This window comes from Pan troglodytes, chromosome 16, assembly GCF_028858775.2.
Source record: "Pan troglodytes isolate AG18354 chromosome 16, NHGRI_mPanTro3-v2.0_pri, whole genome shotgun sequence".
Lineage (NCBI taxonomy): Eukaryota > Metazoa > Chordata > Mammalia > Primates > Hominidae > Pan > Pan troglodytes.
Window position 1 is genome coordinate 70436828 of NC_072414.2, and position 22632 is coordinate 70459459.

At 41.3% G+C, this 22632-nt stretch overlaps 2 protein-coding genes across 8 annotated transcripts in view; both read left to right on the forward strand.

Annotated features, from left to right (window-relative positions):
- The window catches only part of IREB2 (iron responsive element binding protein 2), a 63790-nt gene extending 51413 nt beyond the window's left edge, over positions 1-12377 (forward strand). For all 5 annotated transcript variants that reach the window (XM_063794250.1, XM_523125.8, XM_063794251.1 and 2 more), the window contains 6 exons: positions 1317-1421; positions 1514-1656; positions 4833-4980; positions 5066-5188; positions 8055-8240; positions 8962-12377. In XM_063794250.1, coding sequence (XP_063650320.1) covers positions 1317-1421; positions 1514-1656; positions 4833-4980; positions 5066-5188; positions 8055-8240; positions 8962-9072 — 816 coding nt within the window. In that variant the 3' untranslated portion in view covers positions 9073-12377. The remainder of the gene's footprint in view (positions 1-1316; positions 1422-1513; positions 1657-4832; positions 4981-5065; positions 5189-8054; positions 8241-8961) is intronic.
- A 6093-nt stretch (positions 12378-18470) lies between these two features.
- HYKK (hydroxylysine kinase) overlaps positions 18471-22632 on the forward strand; it is a 29406-nt gene continuing 25244 nt past the window's right edge. For 2 of the 3 annotated variants that reach the window (XM_003314808.7, XM_063794255.1), the window contains exon 1: positions 18489-18616. The gene's annotated coding sequence lies outside the window, so the exon portion shown is untranslated. Of the gene's footprint in view, positions 18617-22632 lie in introns of all 3 variants that reach the window. The other variant, XM_001151085.7, reaches the window with a different exon arrangement.

Genomic DNA, 22632 nt, shown 5'->3' on the forward strand with positions numbered 1-22632 from the left:
AGCTACTCAGGAGGCTGAGGCAGGAGAATCACTTGAACCTGGGAGGCGGAGGTTGCGGTGATCCGAGATCGTGCCACTGCACTCCAGCCTGGGCAACAAGAGTGCAACTCTGTCTCAAAAAAAAAAAAAAAAAGAAAGAAAATGTCTTAGAGGATCAGAATTCATTAGTGTTGATTGGATGATCTGTGCAGCAAACCACCATGGCACACATTTACCTATGTAACAAACCTGCACATCCCGCATATGTACCCCAGAAGTTAAAATAAAAGTTGAGGGGGGAAAAGAAAGAATTGATTAGGTGTTCAGAATACATCATTGAATAAAACACAAAATTCTTCTGGGGAGAGGCAAATAAGCTGTAAAGAGAATAATTAGCTAAATTATGCAATATTTATTATTTTTTATTATTTATTTTTTGGTGTTTTTTGGGAGATGGCACCCCACTCTGTCACCCAGGCTGGAGTGCAGTGGCCTGCAGCAGCTCACTGCAGCCTTAACCTCCTGGACTCAAGCAATCCTGCTCCTCAGCCTCCTGAGTAGCTGGGGCCACAGGCGCTCACCATCAGGCCCAGCTCATTTTTTATTTTTTGTAAAATAAAAAATAAAAAATGCTCAGGCTGGTCTCAAACTCCTGGACTCAAGTGATCCGCCCACCTCAGCCTCCCAAAGTGTTGGGTTTACAGGCGTGAGCCACTGTGCCTGGCCTAAGAAATGGTGAGATTTTTGGCTGTAGTTTGAAGGCTTTGATGTGGAACAAATACATTGAAAAAGCAGAGGTTTTTCTCCATTATAACATTCTTAGACATTAACAGCATACCTCATACATGCTTAATCTCTCCGTAGCAACATATAGAAATCTTTCTAAATTCTTTAACTTTTTTGGACTCTGTGAAGTCTTTATGTTCAGTTTATATTGAAACTTGCCCCTTGGAGTGTTCCTGAAGATCTGGTATGCTAGAATTTGAGGAGCAAATTTTTAATCATTCTGTCCAAAAACATCATGATTTTTTAGAACACACTGTTTTGGCTGGGCATGGTGGCTAACGTCTATAATCCCAACCCTCAGGGAGGCCAAGGCCCACGTATCGCTTGAGCTCAGGAGTTTAAGACCAGCCTGGGCAAAAATAAAAATTTAAGATTTTTTTAAAAAAAGAAAAGAATACACTCTTAATTTTCTTTCCAAATGGATAAGGCCTATTTTTGTTGTTGTTGTTGTGACCTAAGTACTATTTTATTCCCTTGATCATTTTCATGCGCCTCTTTTTCTGAGTCCTTTTATCTTTGCTTTGGTTCATCAACGAAAACTGTATTCACAGATGGGGAATAAACGGTGGAATTCCTTAGAAGCACCGGATTCAGTTTTGTTTCCATGGGACTTAAAGTCTACTTATATCAGATGCCCTTCATTTTTTGATAAACTTGTAAGTACTGTTTTACTATTTGATCTTTTAAAGATTGTTATAAACTAAGAAGTCTTGTAAAGAGTTAAATGCCTTGAACTTTTACCTTCTAGACCAAAGAGCCAATTGCACTCCAGGCTATTGAAAATGCCCATGTCTTATTATATTTGGGAGACTCTGTCACAACAGATCATATATCACCTGCAGGAAGTATCGCTAGGAATAGTGCTGCCGCTAAGTATTTGACAAACAGAGGGTATGTGTACATGGCTTTAGAGTGTTTTTGTTTTTTCTTGTTTCTTACTGATTAAGAGGCTTCTATTGGTCATGTTCCTTTTTTCCAGTAAATACATGCTATCGTAGATATCTGACTGCCAATGTGTTTGTCTTAAGCAAGAATGGAGAGTGGCGGGGTGGGGAGGTGGGGGGTACCTTCTGTACTTGTCTTTGCTTGTGACTTTAGAAAATGAAATTGCAATTTTAAATTGAGCCCTTATAGTCTAAATAAACAGCTGATTGGAAATAAGATTTTTCTTTTTCAGTGCTACTTTATTGAAAAGTCAGCTTGGTTTTACCTACCAAATGAAGCCTGCTCATTTGGTTAAAACCAGCTTCCCATTATTGGAGTAAGGAATTTAAATGTGTATTTTATGGGCTATAACATGTACATGTGTGAGGCTGGGAATGATATGTACAAATCAAAAGACAATGAATTTCTGCTTCATGAGCCTAAAATTTTATAGGAACAATAAACGTAAAGGCCATTTATATTGGAGATATAAATTTAAAACTGGTAAGATTTTATTTCATTTCTACATGATTAATCATGTAGAGTTGCCCTGTTATCAAAGGACTGTTTTGACAATAGAGACAAAGTTTTGTTAAAAGCAGGATTTGTAGTACTGCTACCTGATTAGCTTATTGGATGCTTGTTTGATGCTTGAGTAATTAAAATGACAAGCTTTTTCATTGAAATTTATTTATTTATGTATGTATTTATTTATGTATTTATTTTTGAGACAGACTCACTCTGTCACCCAGGCTGGAGTGCAGTGGTGTGATCTCAGCTCACTGCCACCTCTGCATCCCGGGTTCAAGCAATTCTCCTACCTCAGCCTCCCAACTAGCTGGGATTACAGGCATGCGCCACCATGCCCAGCAAGTTTTTGTATTTTTAGTAGAGACAGGGTTTCACCATGTTGGTCAGGCTGGTATCAAACTCCTGACCAAGTGATCCGCCCACCTCGGCCTCCCAAATTGCTGGGATTACAGGCATGAGCAACCGTGCCCAGCCAAAATGTCAATGTAGCTTGTGTTGACATGTGATAATATTGCATAGCTTTTATTATAAAGTGGTGAGAAATAAGTTTCCTTTCCTGTAAATATTTTTTTGGTTGTGATTTCCATCTTCATCATAATTGTGACATACCTCCAAAAAAGAAAAACAGTCCACACTTCTCTCAAATGTACAATTTTTGTAATTATTATGCCTCCTGATATGTATTTCTTAGCACATTTAATCCAGTAGTGCTCATCAATTAGAATTTTCTAAAAATAAAGACACTCAAACCTCCTACCACTCCCATCCTGAAGTAAGAATTTAAATGCACAAATTTAGAGTATTGTTGCCTCTGCATAAAAGACCAAATCAGAGGCTGATAAAAGTCAGTTGTTGATTGTTGAGATACTTATGTTCAGTTATTTTTCCCTAAAAAGTTATATGTGGTCACTAATCCAGTAGCAATACCCCCCGCACCCAGATTATGATTTCTAAATACTATTTCCCAGTATAGTGAACCAGTGCTTCATGGAGAAATTATTGATTCCAGATCTGGGACTGGAAAATGTACACAATTTTACCAAAAATTACCAAGATTACCAAAAAATTACCAAGATTACCAAAAATAAAATTACAAAGATTACCTGATGGTCACAGACCATCAGGCTTCTGTCTAAAGGTCTCAGGGTCAGGACCAGCTCATTAGCTTGAAAACTGGTAAGTAATCAATTCTTTAACCAGCCTTTCATGTATGGAATGTATTTCAGCATAACCAAATCATTGATGAAGGAAAGTTTGTCATTTGTTTGTTTGTTTGTTTTTAGAGACAGGGTCTCACTCTTGCCTGGGCTGAAAGGCAGTGGCACTTGGCCCTCTGCTGCTTGGAACTCGTGGGCTCAAGCACTCCTCCTGTCTCACCCTCCTAAGTAGCTTGGGACTACAGGCTCGCACCGTCATGCCTGGATAATTTTTAATTTTTTGTAGAGATGAGATCTCCCTTTGTTGCACAGGCTGGTCTCCAACACATGGGCTCGAGCATTCCTCCCACTTTGGCCTCCCAAAGTGCTGGTATTGCAGGCAAGAGCCAACATACCTGCTGGAAAGTTTTTCTTTATAGAACTTTTGTACCTAAAAAATGAAGAAGGAATGGGTGAATTATAGTATCACTATTTTACGGTCTCTAATAAGCAATCTAGACCACAATGAGCAATCACTGGTAACATTCCAGGAAAAGACAGTTGGCTATCTTGTGCCTCCTAATAGAAGTACATATGACCTATGAAGCATTGTTGCCAAAAATTAAAAACCCAAATCTTATCAAACCACTGGATCTGACATGTGATTTACAAGAACAGAAGGCAGAAGAACATGTTAAATGATCCATGGAGATGCAGTCAACACAATGTGGGTACAGAAAACTATACAAGTAACTTTATTGCATCAGATAGAGCACAAGCAGGAGGAAGGAGAGGGAACATATACTGTCATTCTTCGGTATAGATGTGGGACTGGTTCCAGGACCACCCATGTATACCCAAATCCACACATACTGAATTCCTACAGTCAGCCTTGCAGAAGCCACATATATGAAAAGTCTTATTTGCAGTTTTCTGCATCCTGTGAATAATATATTTTCTGTCAGTGTTTGGTTGAAAAAAAATCGATGTATAAGTGGACCCACACAACTCAAATTCATGTTTAAAGGTCAACGGTAGATTAAAACACTTGAGATCAACTGAACACATTTATGAACTGCATTTGGATCCTGATTTGAACAAACCAACTTAAAGTAGTTTGGAAATAATCAGTGACAATATTGACTATCTGATGTTAAGAAATTATTGTGATTTTTTTTTTTGGTGTAAAGATTTTTTTTTAAGAGTCTACATCTTTTAGTGAAATGTACTGAAAAGTATGCTGTTAAAATATATCTCAGTTTTGCTTCAAAATAATCTAATGGGGTTGACTGTAGAAGAAACCAAACATCTGTTAAGTTATAGCTTGGTGATAGGCGCATGGACATTCATGGTTTTGTTTTCTTTTGTGTTTGAAATTTTCTGTGATAAAAAAATTTTTCAATAGGTCTTACAACTCAATAGTATGTGATTATTTTCCACATGTAATGAAAACTGACTTTCATTACTTTCTTGTAGCCTTACCCCTCGTGAATTCAACTCTTACGGAGCTCGAAGAGGTAATGATGCTGTAATGACAAGAGGCACTTTTGCAAATATCAAGCTTTTTAATAAGTTTATTGGAAAACCAGCTCCTAAAACAATTCATTTTCCATCAGGACAGACGGTGAGAATGCACACAAAGTATTTAGACAATTTATAACTGGATCAAAATTTGTATTAAAGAATTTTGTGTTTGTTTTAATCTACAGCTAGATGTATTTGAGGCTGCAGAGCTGTACCAGAAAGAAGGTATCCCACTGATTATTTTAGCAGGAAAGAAATATGGTTCAGGAAACTCCAGAGACTGGGCTGCCAAAGGACCGTATTTACTGGTATTGAATCTTAAAATTTATCATCTTAAGCTTCAAAGAGTTTTAACTGTTCCCTTTTGTCAGTAACATCCTGTCAAAGTTTATCTGGATTTTTTATAGTTATTTGAACCTTATAGGTATAGAGGGTTTTGTTTGTTTGTTTGTTTCAGTGATCTTTGGTAATATTTTGTACTCATCTAGTTAGTATCATTTTAATACTCTGAGTTTGGTAAAACCTACATCAGTCTTATGTGAAGAAGTCAGTATAATAGAGGGAAAGGAAATTCTGTTTTAAACTATTGTTTTATAATTATTTATACCTATTGATCATTTTTTTTGGTTTTTTGGTTTTGAGACCATGTCCTTGTCACCCAGACTGGAGTGCAGTGGCGCAATCACTGCTTGCTGCAGCCATGACCTCCCAGGTGCAATCAGTTCTCCTGCCTCAGCCTCCCAAGTAGCTGGGACTACGCCATGAGTTACCACACCTGGCCAATTTTTGTATTATTTGTAGAGATCGGATCTCTCTATTTTGCTCAGGCTGATCTTGAACTCCTGGGCTCAAGTGATCCTCCCGCTGTGGCCTCCCAGGGTGCTGGGATTACAGGCTTGAGCCATGTGCCCGGCCCCCACTGTTAATTTTACTTGCCTCTTTTTGATTTAATTTTCTCCAATTTGCCCCATCAGTGGGTAAAAGACTCAGAAGTAGTGGGCCAAGTTTCACCTTTTTTCCCCCTAAATAGGAGATTGTGGTGCCTGGCTGTCTGCCAGGAGGACATTTCTCCTGAGACTGTTTCCTTGTTGCAGAGCAAATAGGCCATCTGCTGGGGGGGAATAGTCATGTGACATGTGCTTTTTGCCATTTCATACTCACAAATGCTTCTCTTTACAATTGTAGCTGTAAAAAGGCTGGCTGAAACACAGATACCATGCAGGCCTCATTCTTATTTTAATCTTTAATATCTCCTTTAAAATGTAAATACTCTGAGGGGCTATGGGAATAAAACAAAATCTCATCCTTCTAAGATACTAATTTTAAGTATTATTATGAGTATTAATGATAGGTATAGGTTATTTTTATCCTGGAAATTGTTTTAGTGTTTGTTTTTGATGTTGGAAGCTTTCCTTATATGGCAGGTGATGCTTGGCCCTCCATTTGTTAGACATTAAAAAACTGATTACAAGCCATGGATGGGGGCTGGGTTGTGTCAGTTACTGGGCCTTACTATAGGTGACTGGGTGATAAGCTACCTTTTTCATTAAGCGATTCTATATGTCATTATCTGTATTTTCTCTGAGGCCATTCAGTTTCTTGAAGGAAAGAGACTCGTTCAGTATGTAGACATCTACTTAGTCCCCTGTTTTCAATCTGGTATTCTCAAGCCCCTGTGCCCAGTGTTTGTCAGTTTAGAGAATGTATTCTCTTCCTTATTTCTGCTATAACAAAAAATGAGTAAAAATTTGTTAAAAATGAGTAAAAAAGAACAAAAATTGGTCCTCAGGTGGTAAAAAAAATTCTACTTTTTGCACATAAAGTACAGATAAATAAGAGTACATTAAAAGATACACAGCATCTTTGTGGTACTAAAATTTTGGAGAGAAGGGAGGTGAACAGGAAGACACAATTTGGGGGAAAAAAGTCTTAAAAGACTCCTTAGGTAGACAGTGGAGAAAAAAGTTGAAAAACACAAGTCCTAGAGCCTTTGGCTCATTTTTTCCAGAGAATAAACCTCTACTCTTGTGGAGTGGGGATTGAGCTGGATCTTACTGCTTTGTATGGCCTTGTAACCTGTATCCACGAGTATTCTGAGAACCTCATGCCTCTGAATCTCAATCCTTTTCCTGGGTCTTGTGTTGCACATTAACTCAGACCTTACTGGTATCACTCTCTAATTTCGTTTTATCATTCTGCGGTTTCAGCATTGTCTTCTAAATCAGTTACCTATCTCTGTTTTCTAAATATTCATAGAATTCTCTCATCCTATTCCCTTTGTTGCTATGGGCTTATACCCTCTTCATTATTGTTGTTACTTATTTGTATTTTTTGGAGACAGGGTCTCACTCTGTCGCCCAGGCTGGAATGCAGTGGCATGATCTCAGCTCCCTGCAACCTCCACTTACAACCTCAAGTGACTCTCCTGCCTCAGCCTCCATAGTAGCTGAGATTACAGGTGTGCACCACCATGTCCAGCTAATTTTTCTGTTTTTAGATAGAGATGGAGTTTCGCCATGTTGGCCAGGCTGGTCTCAAACTCCTGGCTTCAAGTGATCTGCCCACCTCGGCCTCCCATAGTGCTGGCATTACAGGTGTGAGCCACTGCATCCAGCCTATTCTTGTTACTTTTTATTGTATTTTTTATTTTTATTTTTTGTAGAGACAGGGTCTCACTATATTGCCCAGGCTGGTCTCAAACTCCCGGCCTCAAATAATCCTTCTGCCTCAGCCTCCAAAGTACTGGGATTATAAGCATATAAGCCACTGCGCCTGGCCCTATATACCTTCTTTATTCCTTTATTTTAGTGGCATTTCAAGAGTGTTGAAAACATATGTTAGATCTGGCATGTTTAAATAGAAATCCTTCTGAGCCCTACTTTGGGGTCAAGGGAGCCGGCCCATTTATAGAGCTCTTATGATGTGGTAGGCAGCAGCAGTACTTAACCCTAGAGCAGCAGAAAGGGATCCGAATAATTTAGAGAGCTCCATAAAAATTCAGAAAAATAATCTGTAAGAAGGTTCTGTAAATACTTTGATAAAATATTGATTCAGTATGAGGTATTAGACTAAAAGTATTTAGAGAAAGGCCAAAGTAGATTTTTGCCCCCTTTAAATGCTCAATAAATAACTTTCAGAAGTGATTAGAGGGAATAAAATGCACATTTATTACAGGGTGTGAAAGCTGTTTTGGCCGAAAGTTATGAAAAAATACACAAAGATCATTTGATTGGAATTGGCATAGCTCCACTTCAGTTCCTTCCAGGAGAAAATGCAGATTCCTTGGGCCTCTCCGGTAGAGAAACATTTTCTTTAACATTTCCTGAAGAACTGTCTCCTGGAATTACATTGAATATACAGGTATCTCTAAATTTTTCAAATATATGATTATGCACTCAAATGTTTATGAATTATTGAATAAGAATCAATTGCTGTAAATTATATACTAATGTCACTTAATGAATGTTAAGTTGCCATTTAAGATGACTCTCTCTTCCATACTTAGATCTAGCTATGTTAATAGTTCATGTTCTCTGAGGAAAAGTGGAAAGAACTGGGTGCTTATACCAGAAAAAAAGAACACATGAAGGGGAATCTTGACTTCCACTTAACAAGTGCCAGCTTTCTTTTCATGGTGGTCATTTTTTTGCTGTCCTGATCTAATTTTAACCGAGGCATACATACCACTCCAAAGAGAGCAAAGTTGAGCGTTCAAAGTTAGAGCAAAACAGACTTTACAACTAAGAAAAAAGGGGAAAGAGTAGGAGTTATTGATTACATGCAATCAATATTTGGTGTAAAATGAATATGAGTAGTGAGTATAACTTCCCCAATTAATAAGTCAAAATCTAAATGCAGCTATTTTTCTACTTAGCTATGAAGCCCATGGTCAGGTATCTCAGGTGTTTTTCAAGCAGCAGCAAAGTTTCAGGCAATCAGAATATAAGAAATTAGAACCAGGATAAATCAGACAGAATCTGTGGCAAGTATAGTCATTAAATATGAAGACAAATGGTCTTAACCATCAAGTAGCACCTGGAAGATTTACTTGCTCACATGAGATGTTTTTGCTCCTTTCAAGACAAGCACTGGAAAAGTATTCAGCGTGATTGCTTCGTTTGAAGATGATGTGGAAATAACATTATACAAACATGGAGGATTATTAAACTTTGTGGCACGAAAATTCTCATAGTATCTACTTACCATAGATACCTTTCATAACTGGTAACTGCAAAGCCTTTTGTGCTGGACCCAGGAATCCTTACCATGGAGCAGCAGATAGTCCCAGTATACTCACTTATCTCATCCATGGATGTAAATGATGATGAATCAACATAGTAACTGAAATGAAATCTTCTTGATTTTAAATAATATACGAATGGTGCTATTAATACTGCTAAAATCAACGTGTGAAGTGTGTTGTGGAAGAGATCTGTAAGTATGGGGGGGGCGATATTTTATCAGACCATTTTGTAAATAAAGGCAGAATTTGTGTTGAAGATTCTTATATGAATAACCTTCCTGGATTTGTTTAGTTTTGCACCAATAAAACTGTGTACTACTGTTTGTTGGTTTAAGAGTAGCAGATTGAAATATAAGAAGCCAGATTAGACTCTAAAATTGTGGCCATTGGAATCTCATTTATAAATGGACCTTTTAAGTATATTAATTCCTCTTCAGAATTGAGCTGGACACATTTGGCATTCTTAGTTTGTCATATAACCAAGTTTATCCTTAGTCTAACTGCAAGGGATAGAACCTGCCCCGGGTCACAATCATTCTGTCCAATCCAGCCAAGGTTCCCTCCACATATGAAGATGGACCATGGCAGGATACAACTGATTGTGTGGCACCATGTATTAGCAGTGGGAATATGTATCACATATGATGCAGCCTTTCATGTTTCAGCAGTTTGCCACTGTGACTGTCTGGCAAGCCCCCAGATGGCATTATATTAATTGGATTAGATTATTTTGCTCACCTTATGTAATACCGTAACTTCCTATAACCTAATATTTTCGGTATCATTAACCAAAATTTCACACTCATAGTTGCTAAAGAGAATGTTATTCAATCATTAAACTCTGAACTGATTTCTTCTATACATTTAAATTATCCACCCTCAATAATACGGGTGCTCAACCCTATGCATTTTTTAAGTGTTGCTATTTCTTAATTAAATTGATTTCCTGTCATTTTGAATCATTTATCACCTGCAATGCATGATTCTATTAATTTTGTTATGTTACTGTTTTAACCAAAGCTGACCATAAGGATAAAACACTTAAGTTGTTGCTGAGTACTATATATCCTCAATATGCATGTCTGCCCATCACATCAAATGTTCTGTCAACAAGATGTTTGGTAATTTTTTTTAAAAAGGTTGGAAAATTAATTATAGAAGGTTCTATACCGTTTTTTTAATTAAGAAACTAAATCTAGCAGGCTAAAGGTTAATTGTAGTGATTTTTTTTCACATAGATATCTTTCTATGACCTAGTTAGTTACTGCAATTCAGAATTAGTTCACATTGCATAAAGAATTACTTGTTTTAAGCAAAATGCTGAAACTACCAAACCAGTGGATGAAGACCACTAAGAACTTTGCACATAATCATACAATCTTTTGAAAATATTTTGCAAATATGTGTTTAGACAATAAGATGGACTAGAGTTCGACAAAATGATTTCTTTATTTAAATTTTGTATAAGTATTTTCTTCGACACTTTCAAATTATATTGTGTTCTTGATATATGCTGTATATTTATTTGTTAGTGCATGTGTTTTTAATTTACATGAAAACATGAGTTAGGAGAAATTACAGGTTGAAAGATGAAATGCCTGTATGTGCTCTGAAGAAATGGTAATTCCAGATTGTGCAGGGGGAAACAAATCTATTTTGTTTTGTTTTGTTTTTTGAGACGGAGTCTTGCCCTGTGGCTGGGCTGGAGTGCAATGGCGCAATCTTGGCTCACTGCAACCTCCGCCTCCTGGGTTCAAGGGATTCTCCTGCCTCAGCCTCCTGAGTAGCTGGGACTACAAGCATGCACCACCACGCCCAGCTAATTTCTGTAGTTTTAGTAGAGATGGGGTTTCACCATGTTGGCCAGATGATCTGAATCTCTTGACCTCGTGATCCGCCCGCCTTGGCCTCCACAAGTGCTGGGATTACAGGTGTGAGCCACCACACCCGGCCTATATTGTTTTGAAAGCATACTCTATATATATTTATGGGCAGAGGCACAGGCATCCTCAGCAGCTGATTCAGGAGATGATGGTAAAGCTTGCTAACTATGAATTAAACATTCACATATCCAGTCTGCCTGGTCCAGTAATAATACAAGCAAATCTTGTATTTCAGGAACAAATCAAGGTTCTCTTAATTTTTTGGCTTATATACAATGAAGTAAAAACTTGATAAACATGGTTTCAAATTGAGGAGGAGAGTCTTGGATGTATGTTTTTAACATGTATACCTTATAATTCTGCCTCTAGCCAAATGCTATGTTTGCAAAATGTGGCATCTGTTAGTTTTTATTGTCTGTGTCTTCTTTGTTGACTATACCTTGGGTAATTTTGTGTTACCAAAAAAAAAAAAAAAAGGAAGTGTAATGTCAGACACACAAGAAAAGCAAATCAGTGTTGTAAGCTTAAAGTACAATTTCAAAGGTCATTACCAACAGCAGGGTTTTTTTAATACTTTAAAAACATTATGCTACATATCATTGCCATTTTCATATTTTGGGGTTTTGCTACTCTTATACAATGGAATCAATGGAAATGTCATCCAGCCACTGAATTGCCATTATTATATCTAAAAAGTTTCTAAGATGACAGTTATCACTATTTTGTTTTATCTCCATGCTGACATTTGAAAGAAGGTACTAGTATCCCTCTAGCCAGATTGCTTAGTTTTTCATTGGTAATCAAACAACAGTTGTACTAAAGGAAAGTAAAGCTAGGACCTAAATCAGAATCATAGTTGCCTGCGTATATGGTAACAAGGTTGTGTGCATTTGCTTTCACAGTGATGAGTGAGAGGATGAGAAGAAATTATTTGACATTTTTCTGTGGTTGAATAGAAGACACCTTTCTTTTGTCTTTAGGTTTAGGAGGAGATACTAAGATACTGGATGTTTATCCTATCTTAGTTTGGTTGGAGTAATAAGAGAGAAGAAGAGGGTGGACTTTGGCTTTTTCAGTGTTTTTTCCCCTAAAGAGTGATATTGCTGATGTTTCTATCAATTTTACACATAATATGTGGCTATGAAACCATATATCTCACTTAAGTAACAAAGTAATCACTTTGTCTATCACTAAGTAATAGACAAAAATCATTGTCTATTATTTAAAGCCAACAAAACAGTGTAACAGTTTTAAGTTCAATAATATTAAGTATTGTATAGAAATATATTGGAGGCAAAGTTCAGTTGATGACAATTGTGTATATGTTACTGATGCTGTAAATTATTTTTAATAAAGAAAATTGTATTATCACATTTGATTCTTGTTCTATTTTGTAGTAGTTGAAAATAAAACAACATGATGTAAAAAATATGCTGCCATCCGGCTGGGCACGGTGGCTCACGCCTGTAATCCCAGCACTTTGGGAGGCCGAGGCAGGCGGATCACGAGGTCAGGAGATTGAGACCATCCTGGCCAACACAGTGAAACCCTGTCTGTACTAAAAATACAAAAAAATTAGCCGGGCATGATGGCGGGCGACTGTAGTCCCAGCTACTTGGGAGGCTGAGGCAGGAGGATAGCATAAACCCGAGAGGCAGAGTTTGCAGTGAGCAGAGTTCACGCCACTGCACTCCAGCCTGGGCGAAACAGTGAGACTCTGTCTCAGAAAAAAAAACAAAAAACAAAAATGAAATGTGCTGCCATCCAGATGCCATCCAGGAGCAGCTGAGGATGCCTGCTCCCTGTGCTGCCTGTTCATTAGTGTTCATGAAACAAGTCATCGGAAATTGGGAGCCAGGATGCCAGGTGTATTTGTTTGTTCTCGCATTGGTATAAAGAAATGCCTGAGACTGGGTAATTTATTTTAAAAAGAGGTTTAATTGGTTCATGGTTCTGCAGGATGTACAGGAAGCATGATGCTGGCATCTGCTTGGCTTCTGGGGAGGCCTCAGGAAACTTACAATCAAGGTGGAAGATTAAGTGGGAGCAAGCACTTCACATGGCCAGAGCAGGAGGAACAGGCAGGGGAGGTGCCACACACTTTTAAACAACTAGATCTCAGGAGAACTCACTATTGGGACAACACCAAGGGGGATGGTGTAAAACCATAAGAAACCGCCCCCATAATCCAGTCACCTCCCACCAGGCCCCACCTCCAACACTGGGGATTACAATCCGACATGAGATTTGGGCGGGGACACTCATCCAAAAAGACGTATCCTTTCTTCCCACTATTATTAGCAACCTAAAAGAGTAAGGTTTATTTCTTAGAATTCAGTAATCATAAACCATAATTGGCACTTTATTAGAATTTTCTAAGGATTCCAATTTAGTATCCTAAGAAGTTTGCATTACCTAAAGGCTAATACCAACATAGGCACAAGCTGATAGTTTGAATATGCAGTCTAGGAGGAAACTTAAGAGCTTCATCAGTGTAGCGTTTAGTTGGTTTACAGTTTTCACTTGATGCTAATTTTGCTTTTTAATTACAAAGTATCTTCAGATTTACCATTTTGATTTGATGTATGTTGTAAACCTGTGTTCTATACTTGAAAAATGCATTTATTGCAAAAGCAGATGCATATGTAATTCTCACAAAATTTGCTGGTATAATGACAAGTGTGGCCAGGCGAGGTGGTTCACACTTTGGGAGGCCAAGGCAGGAGGCAGGAGGATCATTTTAAGTCAGGAATTTGACCCCACCCTGGGCAACATAGCAAGACCCTGTTTCTTAAAAAATAATAATAATTAGCTTGGTGTGGTGGTGTGCACCTGTAGTCCCAGCTACTTGGGAGGCTGAGGCAGGAGGATCGCTTGAGCCTAGGTTGAGGCTGCAGTGAGCTATGATTTATGCCACTGCACTCCAGCCTGGGTGACAGCAAGACCCTGTCTTTTAAATAAGTGTGTTGTCACTGTGAATTTTGTGTTTATGTGGTGTTAGTACTGAATTTTAAGCATTTTTTTCAGTATTTCCCTATCAATATATGATCTGTGGCAGGGTCCCTTTTTATTACCAATATTGGTAATTTGTGTTTTCTTTTTTTTCCTTGATTAGTCTTTCTAAAGGGTTAGAAATTGAGTTAATTTTTTAAAGAGCCAATTTTTTACATTATTTTCTCCATTGTTTTCTGGTTTTTTGTTTGGTTTTGGTTTTGGATTTTTTTTTTTTTTTTTTTTTTTTTTTGAGACGGAATCTGGCTCTGTTGCCCAGGCTGGAGTGCAATGGTGCGATCTCGTCTCACTGCAACCTCCACCTCCCGGGTTCATGCGATTCTCCTGCCTCAGCCTCCCGAGTAGCTGGGATTACAGGCATGTGCCACCATGTCTGGCTAATTTGTTTTGTATTTTTAGTAGAGACGGGGTTTCACCATGTTGGCCAGGGTGGTCTCAAACTCCTGACCTTGTGATCCGCCCACCGGGGCCTCCCAAAGTGCTGGGATTACAGGCATGAGCCACCGTGCCCGGTTTGTTTTTGCTTTATTGGTTTCTGCTCTGAAGTATTTCCTTTCTGTTACTTAATTTCCTCCTTTCCCCCAGCTTTGTAACACTTTTCCTCCAATGTAAATGTAAATATTTAAATTTTCCTCTAAGTGCTGCTTTAGCTGTAGCCCACTGTGGAGACTAAAGCCAATTTTGAGCATTTTAAACAACTTGTAATATATAAAGGAAGTATCATGAAACTGCTGGGATATTGTTTTATGAGACATTGTTTTATAATGTAAAATCATGTCCATAATCTCACTGCAAATTGTTCATTTTGTTTCACTCCAGTTTTTTTTTTTTTTAATTGCTGAGCTCTTTTTTTAAAAAATTATTAAAATAGAGGTGGGGGTCTCACTGTGTTGCCCAGGCTGGTCTTGAACGCCTGGCCTCAATCAGTCCTCCCACCTCAGCCTCCCAGACTGCTGGGATTACAGGCATGAGCCACCATGACCAGCCACTGAGCTATGTTTGAGAGCCACTACTTAAAAGTGCTCCAGTAGCCAGCTGAAGAAACGTTAATACAATGACATGACATTTTTTCCCCCCTAGAAATGGGTCTCACTATGTGGCCCAGGCTGACCTCGAACTCCTGGGCTCAAGCACTTTTCCTGCCCAAGCCTCCTGGAGTAGCTGGGACTATAGACATGCAACACCATGCCCCGCTTAAAATGACATATCTGGCCGGACACGGTGGCTCACGCCTGTAATCTCAGCACTTTGGGATGCCAAGGCGGGCGGATCACGAGGTCAGTTCGAGACCAGCCTGGCCAACATAGTGAAACCCCGTGTCTACTAAAAATACAAAAATTAGCTGGGTATGGTGGCATGTGCCTGTAGTCCCAGCTACTCGGGAGGCCGAGGCGGGAGAATCGCTTGAACCCAGAAGGCGGTGGTTGCAGTGAGCTGAGACCACACCGTTGTACTCCAGGCTGGGCGACAGAGCAAGACTCCATCTCAAAAAAAAAAAAAAAAAAAAAAAAATGACAACGCATCTTGTCTTACATTGGTGGAACTTTTTTAAATGTTGTAAATGTTGTAAATGTTTAAAATCCAATGTTGGCATTATTGAGAGGAAAACATGATTTGACAACATGTATTAAGAGGCTTAGACTGGGTGCAGTGGCTCACGCCCCTAATCCCAACACTTTGCCAGGCTGAGGTGGGAGGATTGCTTAACCCAGGAGTTCAAGACCAGCCTGGGAAACATGGCGAAACCCGTCTCTACAAAAAATTAGCCGGACGTGGTGATGCGCACCTGTAGTCCCAGCTACTCGGGAGGCTGAGGTGGGTGGATCCCTTGACCCCAGGAGGCGGAGGTTGCAGTGGGCTGAGATCACGCCACTGCACTCCTGAGTGACAGAGTGAGACCCTGTCTCAAAAAATAAAAAGGCCTTAAAAGTGTTTATTCTCTTATACCTAGTAATATGATGCTGAGCAGTTTTAAACACATAAAGTGCACGAAAGATTTATGTATGAGGATTTTTTTTTTTTTTTTTTTTGAGACGGAGTCTCGCTCCGTCGCCCAGGATGGAGTGCAATGGCGCGATCTCGGCTCACTGTAAGCTCCGCCTCCTGGGTTCACACCATTCTGCTTCAGCCTCCCGAGTAGCTGGGACTATAGGTGCCCGCCACCATGCCCGGCTAATTTTTTTGTATTTTTAGTACAGACGGGGTATCACCGTGTTAGCCAGGATGGTCTCGATCTCCTGACCTTGTGATCCACCCGCCTCGGCCTCCCAAAGTGCTGGGATTACAGGCGTGAGCCACCGCGCCCGGCCGAGGATATTCTTTAAAACGAGGAAATGGTCACTTAAAGTGAAAAAGGCAATTTACAAAGTACATTTTTTTTTTCTTTTTTGAGACAGAGTATTGCTCTGTCATGCAGGCTGGAGTGCAATGGTGCGATCTCGGCTCACTGCAAACTCCACCTCCCAGGTTCAAGCGATTCTCCTACCTCAGCCTCCTAGGAGCTGGGATTACAGGCGCTAGCCACCACGCACGGCTAATTTTTGTCTTTTTAGTAGAGATAGGGTTTCACCATGTTATCCAGGCGGGTCTCAAACTCCTGAACTCAAGTAAGCCACCTCCATCGGCCTCCCCAAATGCTCGGATTACAGGCGTGAGCCACCACACCCTACCAAATACTATATTTCAGAAGAATTCAGGGAGTGGAAACGCACATACCAAAGAGGGCAGTTGTGGATCCAATAGCCCTGCTTCCAATTCTCACAATTTCCAGATTCAATCTTAATTCCCATTCCCTCATCCCAAGAGAAGTAGAGAAAGACCAATAGAGCTGGAATAATGACAGGTGGAAATAACTCAGAAGCCACTCAAGGCAAAAAGCATGCAGAGGGGCCTAAGGGAGCCAATAGGATTCCAATTCTGGTTACAGAAAAATCCAAGTCAAAATCACTCTTTGACAATCTAAAGGAACGAGATATTAATTATGTTCCCCTGGGGTTGTGAAAAACAGCCCTGCCTTTTGGAGATTAGAAGTGAAGCAGGTAAGAACCATATCTAAAGCAGGGGAAGAAGCTTCCCTCAGTAGGTGGTTGATAGGGGTTTGGGAATCATCCAAGTTAATCAGGGTGACTATAGATAATCCGAGTGTGTTATATCCTGACAGAAAACAAAGGGTGGATGTGCATTGGCAAAAACAAAATAAGAGACCAATTTGCAGGCATGAATGGACCAGTACCCAGGACTCTCTTCCAGTAGCCTACAGTAGATAGAGGGCTCTGACTTATCGGAGAAGTCCTGCTTGGCTGGAGAAGGGCATCAAGCTGTTTATCAGCGCCTCATGCCCTTAACAGTTAAGACCATCCAACTAACCTGGCTGTTACTCCATGAATCTCGTGCAGCTTTCTGAAAATCATGGGGTCTCTGCGGACTTTCCTGCAGAAAGAGAGCCCACTGATTCCACTACCTAGATAAAGGCGTGGTGGTGGGCCCCTGTAATCCCAGCTACTCGGTGCAAGAATTAAAGAAAGAGGAAAGAAACACGAAAAGTGGCTTGGTGGTCATAAGAGGTTTATTTTAGAGAAAACCTGAGAGGGGCGTCTGGCCAAGTTAGGTCAGAGGCACACTCTCTTACAGACTAAGTAAGTTTTTAAGGATTCGGAGTGGGAGAGTTTATCAGAGGCTTGGACTGCTTCTGTGTCTCTTTGTTGTGCTTATCTCGGAGGGAGAGTTGTGTGTCTGTTCCCATACATCTTTCTGCAGCTGCAGGCATACCCCCTGAGTCTAATTTTTGTATTTTTAGTAGAGAGGGGTTTCACCATGTTGGCCAGGCTGGTCTGGAACTCCTGACCTCAGGTGATCCTCCCGCCTCGGTCTCCCAAATTTCTGGGATTACAGGCGTGAGCCATCTGCGCCCTGCCTAAACTGTTCGGGTTCTAACATTCCAGCATCCTCCTGCGGAACGCAGCCAGGCCTTACTCAGGCCTTCCAATCAGGACCCTTACAGTTCCTGGGGCTGGGATTGCGAGTCTCTCTGGGGCCACGCTTTCTAAGCGTATCACTTCCAGGATACGTGCCTCCAACAGAAGGAATGAAGGCTAGGAAACAAAAACGTGGATGCGGGTGAGGAGCTGTCAGTGTTACCGCCACGACAACGTGGACCCTGCGGAACTCGGAGGTGCCACTCAAGAGCCGAAAGCCTGCCCACTCGGGGTGGGGCGGCAACCCGGAGAGCCAATCAGGAATAAGGAGTCCGGTTCATGAAAAGGTAGCCGGATTCTGACTGGGATACTCACTGTGAGAAGGCTGGGCGGAGTTGCAGAAAGTCAACAGAAGCCGAATCTCTGAATTTCTGTTCGCAGCCTCCTAGGCGGGGCCGGGAAAAAAATCCTGGCTCCCGGCCGCGCCCCGCCTTCCAGTAGTCTGCGCTGACTGGGCGGCGAGGGACCGGGAGGAGCCAATCAGAAGTCAGGACTCGCGGGGCTTGGAGGAGGGGCGCGGGCGCTGCGGCCCCTGCTCTACCTCCTAGCGCCAGTGCGCGGCCGAGGCCGCACTACCTGTCTGCGGGAAAGCGGGATCCACCCCAGGACGTCGGGTCGCTGCCGGTGAGCCAAGGAGGGGGAAGCAGAGACGAGCCCCGCGTCCCCGCTGCGGGAGTCGGGGTCGCCCCCGAGGGCAGGGAGGCTCGCTGCAAGTGTGGAGCTGGGAGTCCTATGCCTCAGGCTCCTCCAGCCCGCGCTATCCTCAGCTCGCTGCGTGCGTGATGGGCAAGTCACCCTTCTTCCCGGACCTCACCTGTAACCTAGGAGGGCTGAGCTGGGCCCCCAGAATGAAAGCGTCGCACCCGAGAAGCTGTCGAGGCCAGCCCTCCCGGGTCTGTGTGGGGTCGCTGGCCGAGGGCTGTGCCGGCGCCTGGCAGGTGTCTACTGGGAGCAGTCTCTGAGCTCCGCTGAACCTCACTTACTCATGCGCCCTCCTCCTCTCTTTTCCTGCCTCTTGGTTCAGCAACCCCTCTGCAGCCCGCTCACCCACCACTTTTTCCCCTTCACCCACCAGGAAGACCCTTAAAAGCACCTAGTAATGCATTGTTGTCTTTGAAAAACTGCAGATGCTAGATTCCCCACCTTTCTGTTTCATGATCCCCTTGGGGGTGAACTGCCCCGTGAGTCTGTGGAATGAAGGTCACCCTTGGTTCACCATTTAATATTAAACAAGGGACTAGCCTAGGGGCCGAGAATACAGAGATTGACTGGGTATAATCCCTTGGAAGGACGCAGCAAAAGGGAATGTAGGAGAAGAAAGGTAGAGTTGGAAGACATGCTAAGGTAGAATTTACTAGACTTTGTTACACGTTGGGAGTGAGGGACAGGAAAGAATCAAGAATGACTCCTGTTTCTTGTCTGGTATATTTTGCACAAAGTACAGAGCTTAAGTTCCAGCCCCCTCCCGGCTGCAGGACAAAGGTGGTGAGATTCTGACGCAGATCTTGGAGTTGGAAATCACACTTGCTTCCTGCGGGCTTTTTCAGGAGCTAAATACTGTTGGCCGGATATATAGACCAACAGCCTATAGTACCTGAATTCCTCCTCTCCCTTTGAATGAAGTAGGAAAAAAAGTTAATTTTTAAAAATGTGTGAGTGGGCAACATAGCGAGACACTGTCTCTAAAAAAATAAAAATAATAAAATCAAAAAGACAGCCATGATGGCTTGCACCTGTAATCCCAGCACTTTGGGAGACCAAGGTAGGAGGATTGCTTGAGCCCAGAAGTTCGAGACCAGCCTGGGCAACATAGTGGGACCCTCTCTCTCCAAAAAAAAAAAAAAAAAGCCAGGCATGGTGGCACCTGCCTGCAGTCCCAGCTATTTGGGAAGCTCAGGTGGGAGGATCCCTTGAGCCCAGGAGTTGGAAGCTGCAGTAAGCAGTGATTGTGCCACTGTACTCCAGACTGGGTGACAGAGACCTTGTCTCAAAAAAAAAAAAAAAAAAAAAATTCCCCTCATACAAAGGAGACATTTGGTTAAGACAGACATGTCTGATAAACATATTTTTTTCTTTGTTTTTATTTACTCTCAAGAGTTGACTTGATCTGTGCCATTAGTTCTATGATATGGAGCACTTATATAAAGAAAAAAGGCAAACTTAAAAGAAAGAACTTTAGTGGCATGGAATACTAGAGCTAGAGGAGACTTTTAGTAATAATCTAATCCAACTCTGTTTTAGAGGAGACATGACTAGTCCAGAGTTTCAGAGGTTAGGTAGCAGAACTGGGACTAAAATATGTCCTATTTCTCCCAGCACAGCCTTTTATTACATCAGTCTATTTGGATGGCCAGAGCTAACAACCTTGCTTTACGTGGCTATGGAAAACAGTGCTCTCCTAAGAGGAGCTTAACAAGTCAAAGATTGTATGGGAACATCTGGAATAGAAAGGAGATTGGCCTTCACCAGTTGCCTCTAAGGTTCCTTACAACTTTAAGAACTTATCATTCATTTCAAATTCAGAATTGTTCTGACATCTTTAACGCTTTGGGAGTTGAAAATGACTCCAGGATTTCATCTTGGAGTTAATGCTTCAGTCCATATTGCATTTTGAATACTTACCTTATACCAGTTTACATATCTCCAGAAGGAATGTTAAAATTCCTTGTAAAGTTTTAAGCCTAAATACAGTGTGACAGGATATGTTGGTTCCCAGAAGTTTCAAGTGCAAAGATTGTTTTGAAACTCCATTTAGGCTTTGTCACAGTACCTTCAGTGAACAAAATCTGAACGGCTTAACTTGCTTCTGAAAGCAAATGCCTGGTTAGAAAGTAAACAGGAAACATGATTGTCAAGAAGGCATTAACTTGCAGTAACAGGTGATGGAAACCGATCAGTGGCACAAGCTATGCAAGTTAAGAGGCTGGAGCAATCACTTTGGGTAGGAGGATCAGGGAAGGCCGTGGCAGGGGCTAGGGGGTGGTTAGCGTTTGAGGGTTACCTCTCCATTATTTTCTCTTCTCTTTTTTTTTCTTTCTTTTCTTTCTTTCTCTCTCTCTCTTTCTTCTTTCTTTTCTTTCTTTCTTTCTTCTTTCTCTTGCTCTCTCTTCTCTCTTTTCTTTCTTTTCTTTTTTCTTTCTTTTCTTTTCTTTCTTTTTGATGGAATTTTGGTCTTTCGCCCAGGTTGGAGTGAAGTGACGCAGTCTCATCTCACTGCAACCTCCACCCCTCTGGGTTCCAGTGATTCTCCTGCCTCAGCCTCCTGAGTAGCTGGGATTATAGGCGCCGGCCACCATGCCCGGCTAATTTTTTTTTTTTAAATTTTTAGTAGAGATGGGGTTTCGCCATGTTGGCCAGGCTGGTCTCAAACTCCTGACCTCAGGTGATCCACCCACCTCAGCCTCCCAAAGTGGTGGGATTACAGGCGTGAACCACTGTCTTTACCTACCCTTATTTTAACTTGAGTCATCAGGCTATAGTCCTAGGACTGAGGCAGGGAGGGGGTCATATAGGAGATTTCTGGTATATCTCCCTGAATGTTATCCCCTTTCCCTCACTGGAGTTAGGTGGGTTTTTGCTATGGTACAGCCAAATAAATTAGGCATTAACAGGCATATGGTCTGATTTTTAGAGTTCCAAGAAAGTCCTGAGATCCACCTCCTCTGTCCTAGCCAATTTCTCAGAAGCGCTCTTTCTTTTTTAGAGGTAAATTTTACATTCAGTGATATTCACAGATCTTACTAGTTTACTTAGGTTTTAAGTTAAGTTTTGACAAATGTAAGCCATGTCACCAAAGCCTAATCAAGATATAGAACACTTGCCTCTCAGAAAGTTCTCTCATGCCCCTTCCCTGTCAGAAGCAATACATCTTCCACTTTCCACAAAAGCTAACTCTTCATGAGATTCTTTTTTTTTTTTTTTTTTTTAAATAGAGAAGCGGGTCTCATTATGTTGCCCAGACTAGTCTCGAACTCCTAGCCTTGAGTGTTCTCCCACCTTGGCTTCCCAAAGTGCTGGCTGGGATTACAGGTATGAGCCACTGTGCCCAGCCCATAAGATTATTTTTATATAATACTGTATCCCCTGAACAGCAATCAAAACATACCCTAAAATGCAGCTCACCCTCACGATGTTATCAATTATTTACAACTTAGTATGAAAGAAGGATTAGAATAAAACTATTTTGGGAAAACAGCATGAGATTCTAACGACCTTAAATATTTGGTTCCTGAAGCATGTTCAGAAGACCTACATTGTCTTTCATATGTAGCTGGCTGCTCAGAAAATATACCAGGTGTGGGTAGCAGAGGGTGGAATTACCAAGTGAAAGAAAACAGTCTCCTCCCCCGCCCATGTATCCAAATCATACTTAAAAATTCAAGGCCCAGAGTGGTGGCTCATGCCTGTAATCCCAGCACTTTGGGATTACAAAGCAGAGGCGGGCAGATCACTTAAGCCCAGAAATTCAAGACCAGCCTGGCCAACATGGTGAAAGCCTGTGTCTGCAAAAAATACAAAAAATTAGCCTGATATGGTGGCTTCTGTAGTCCCAGCCACCTAGGAGGCTGAGGTTCAGGATCATTGAGCCTGGTGGTTGAGGCTGCAGTGAGTTGTAATCACGCTATTGCACTCCAGCCTGG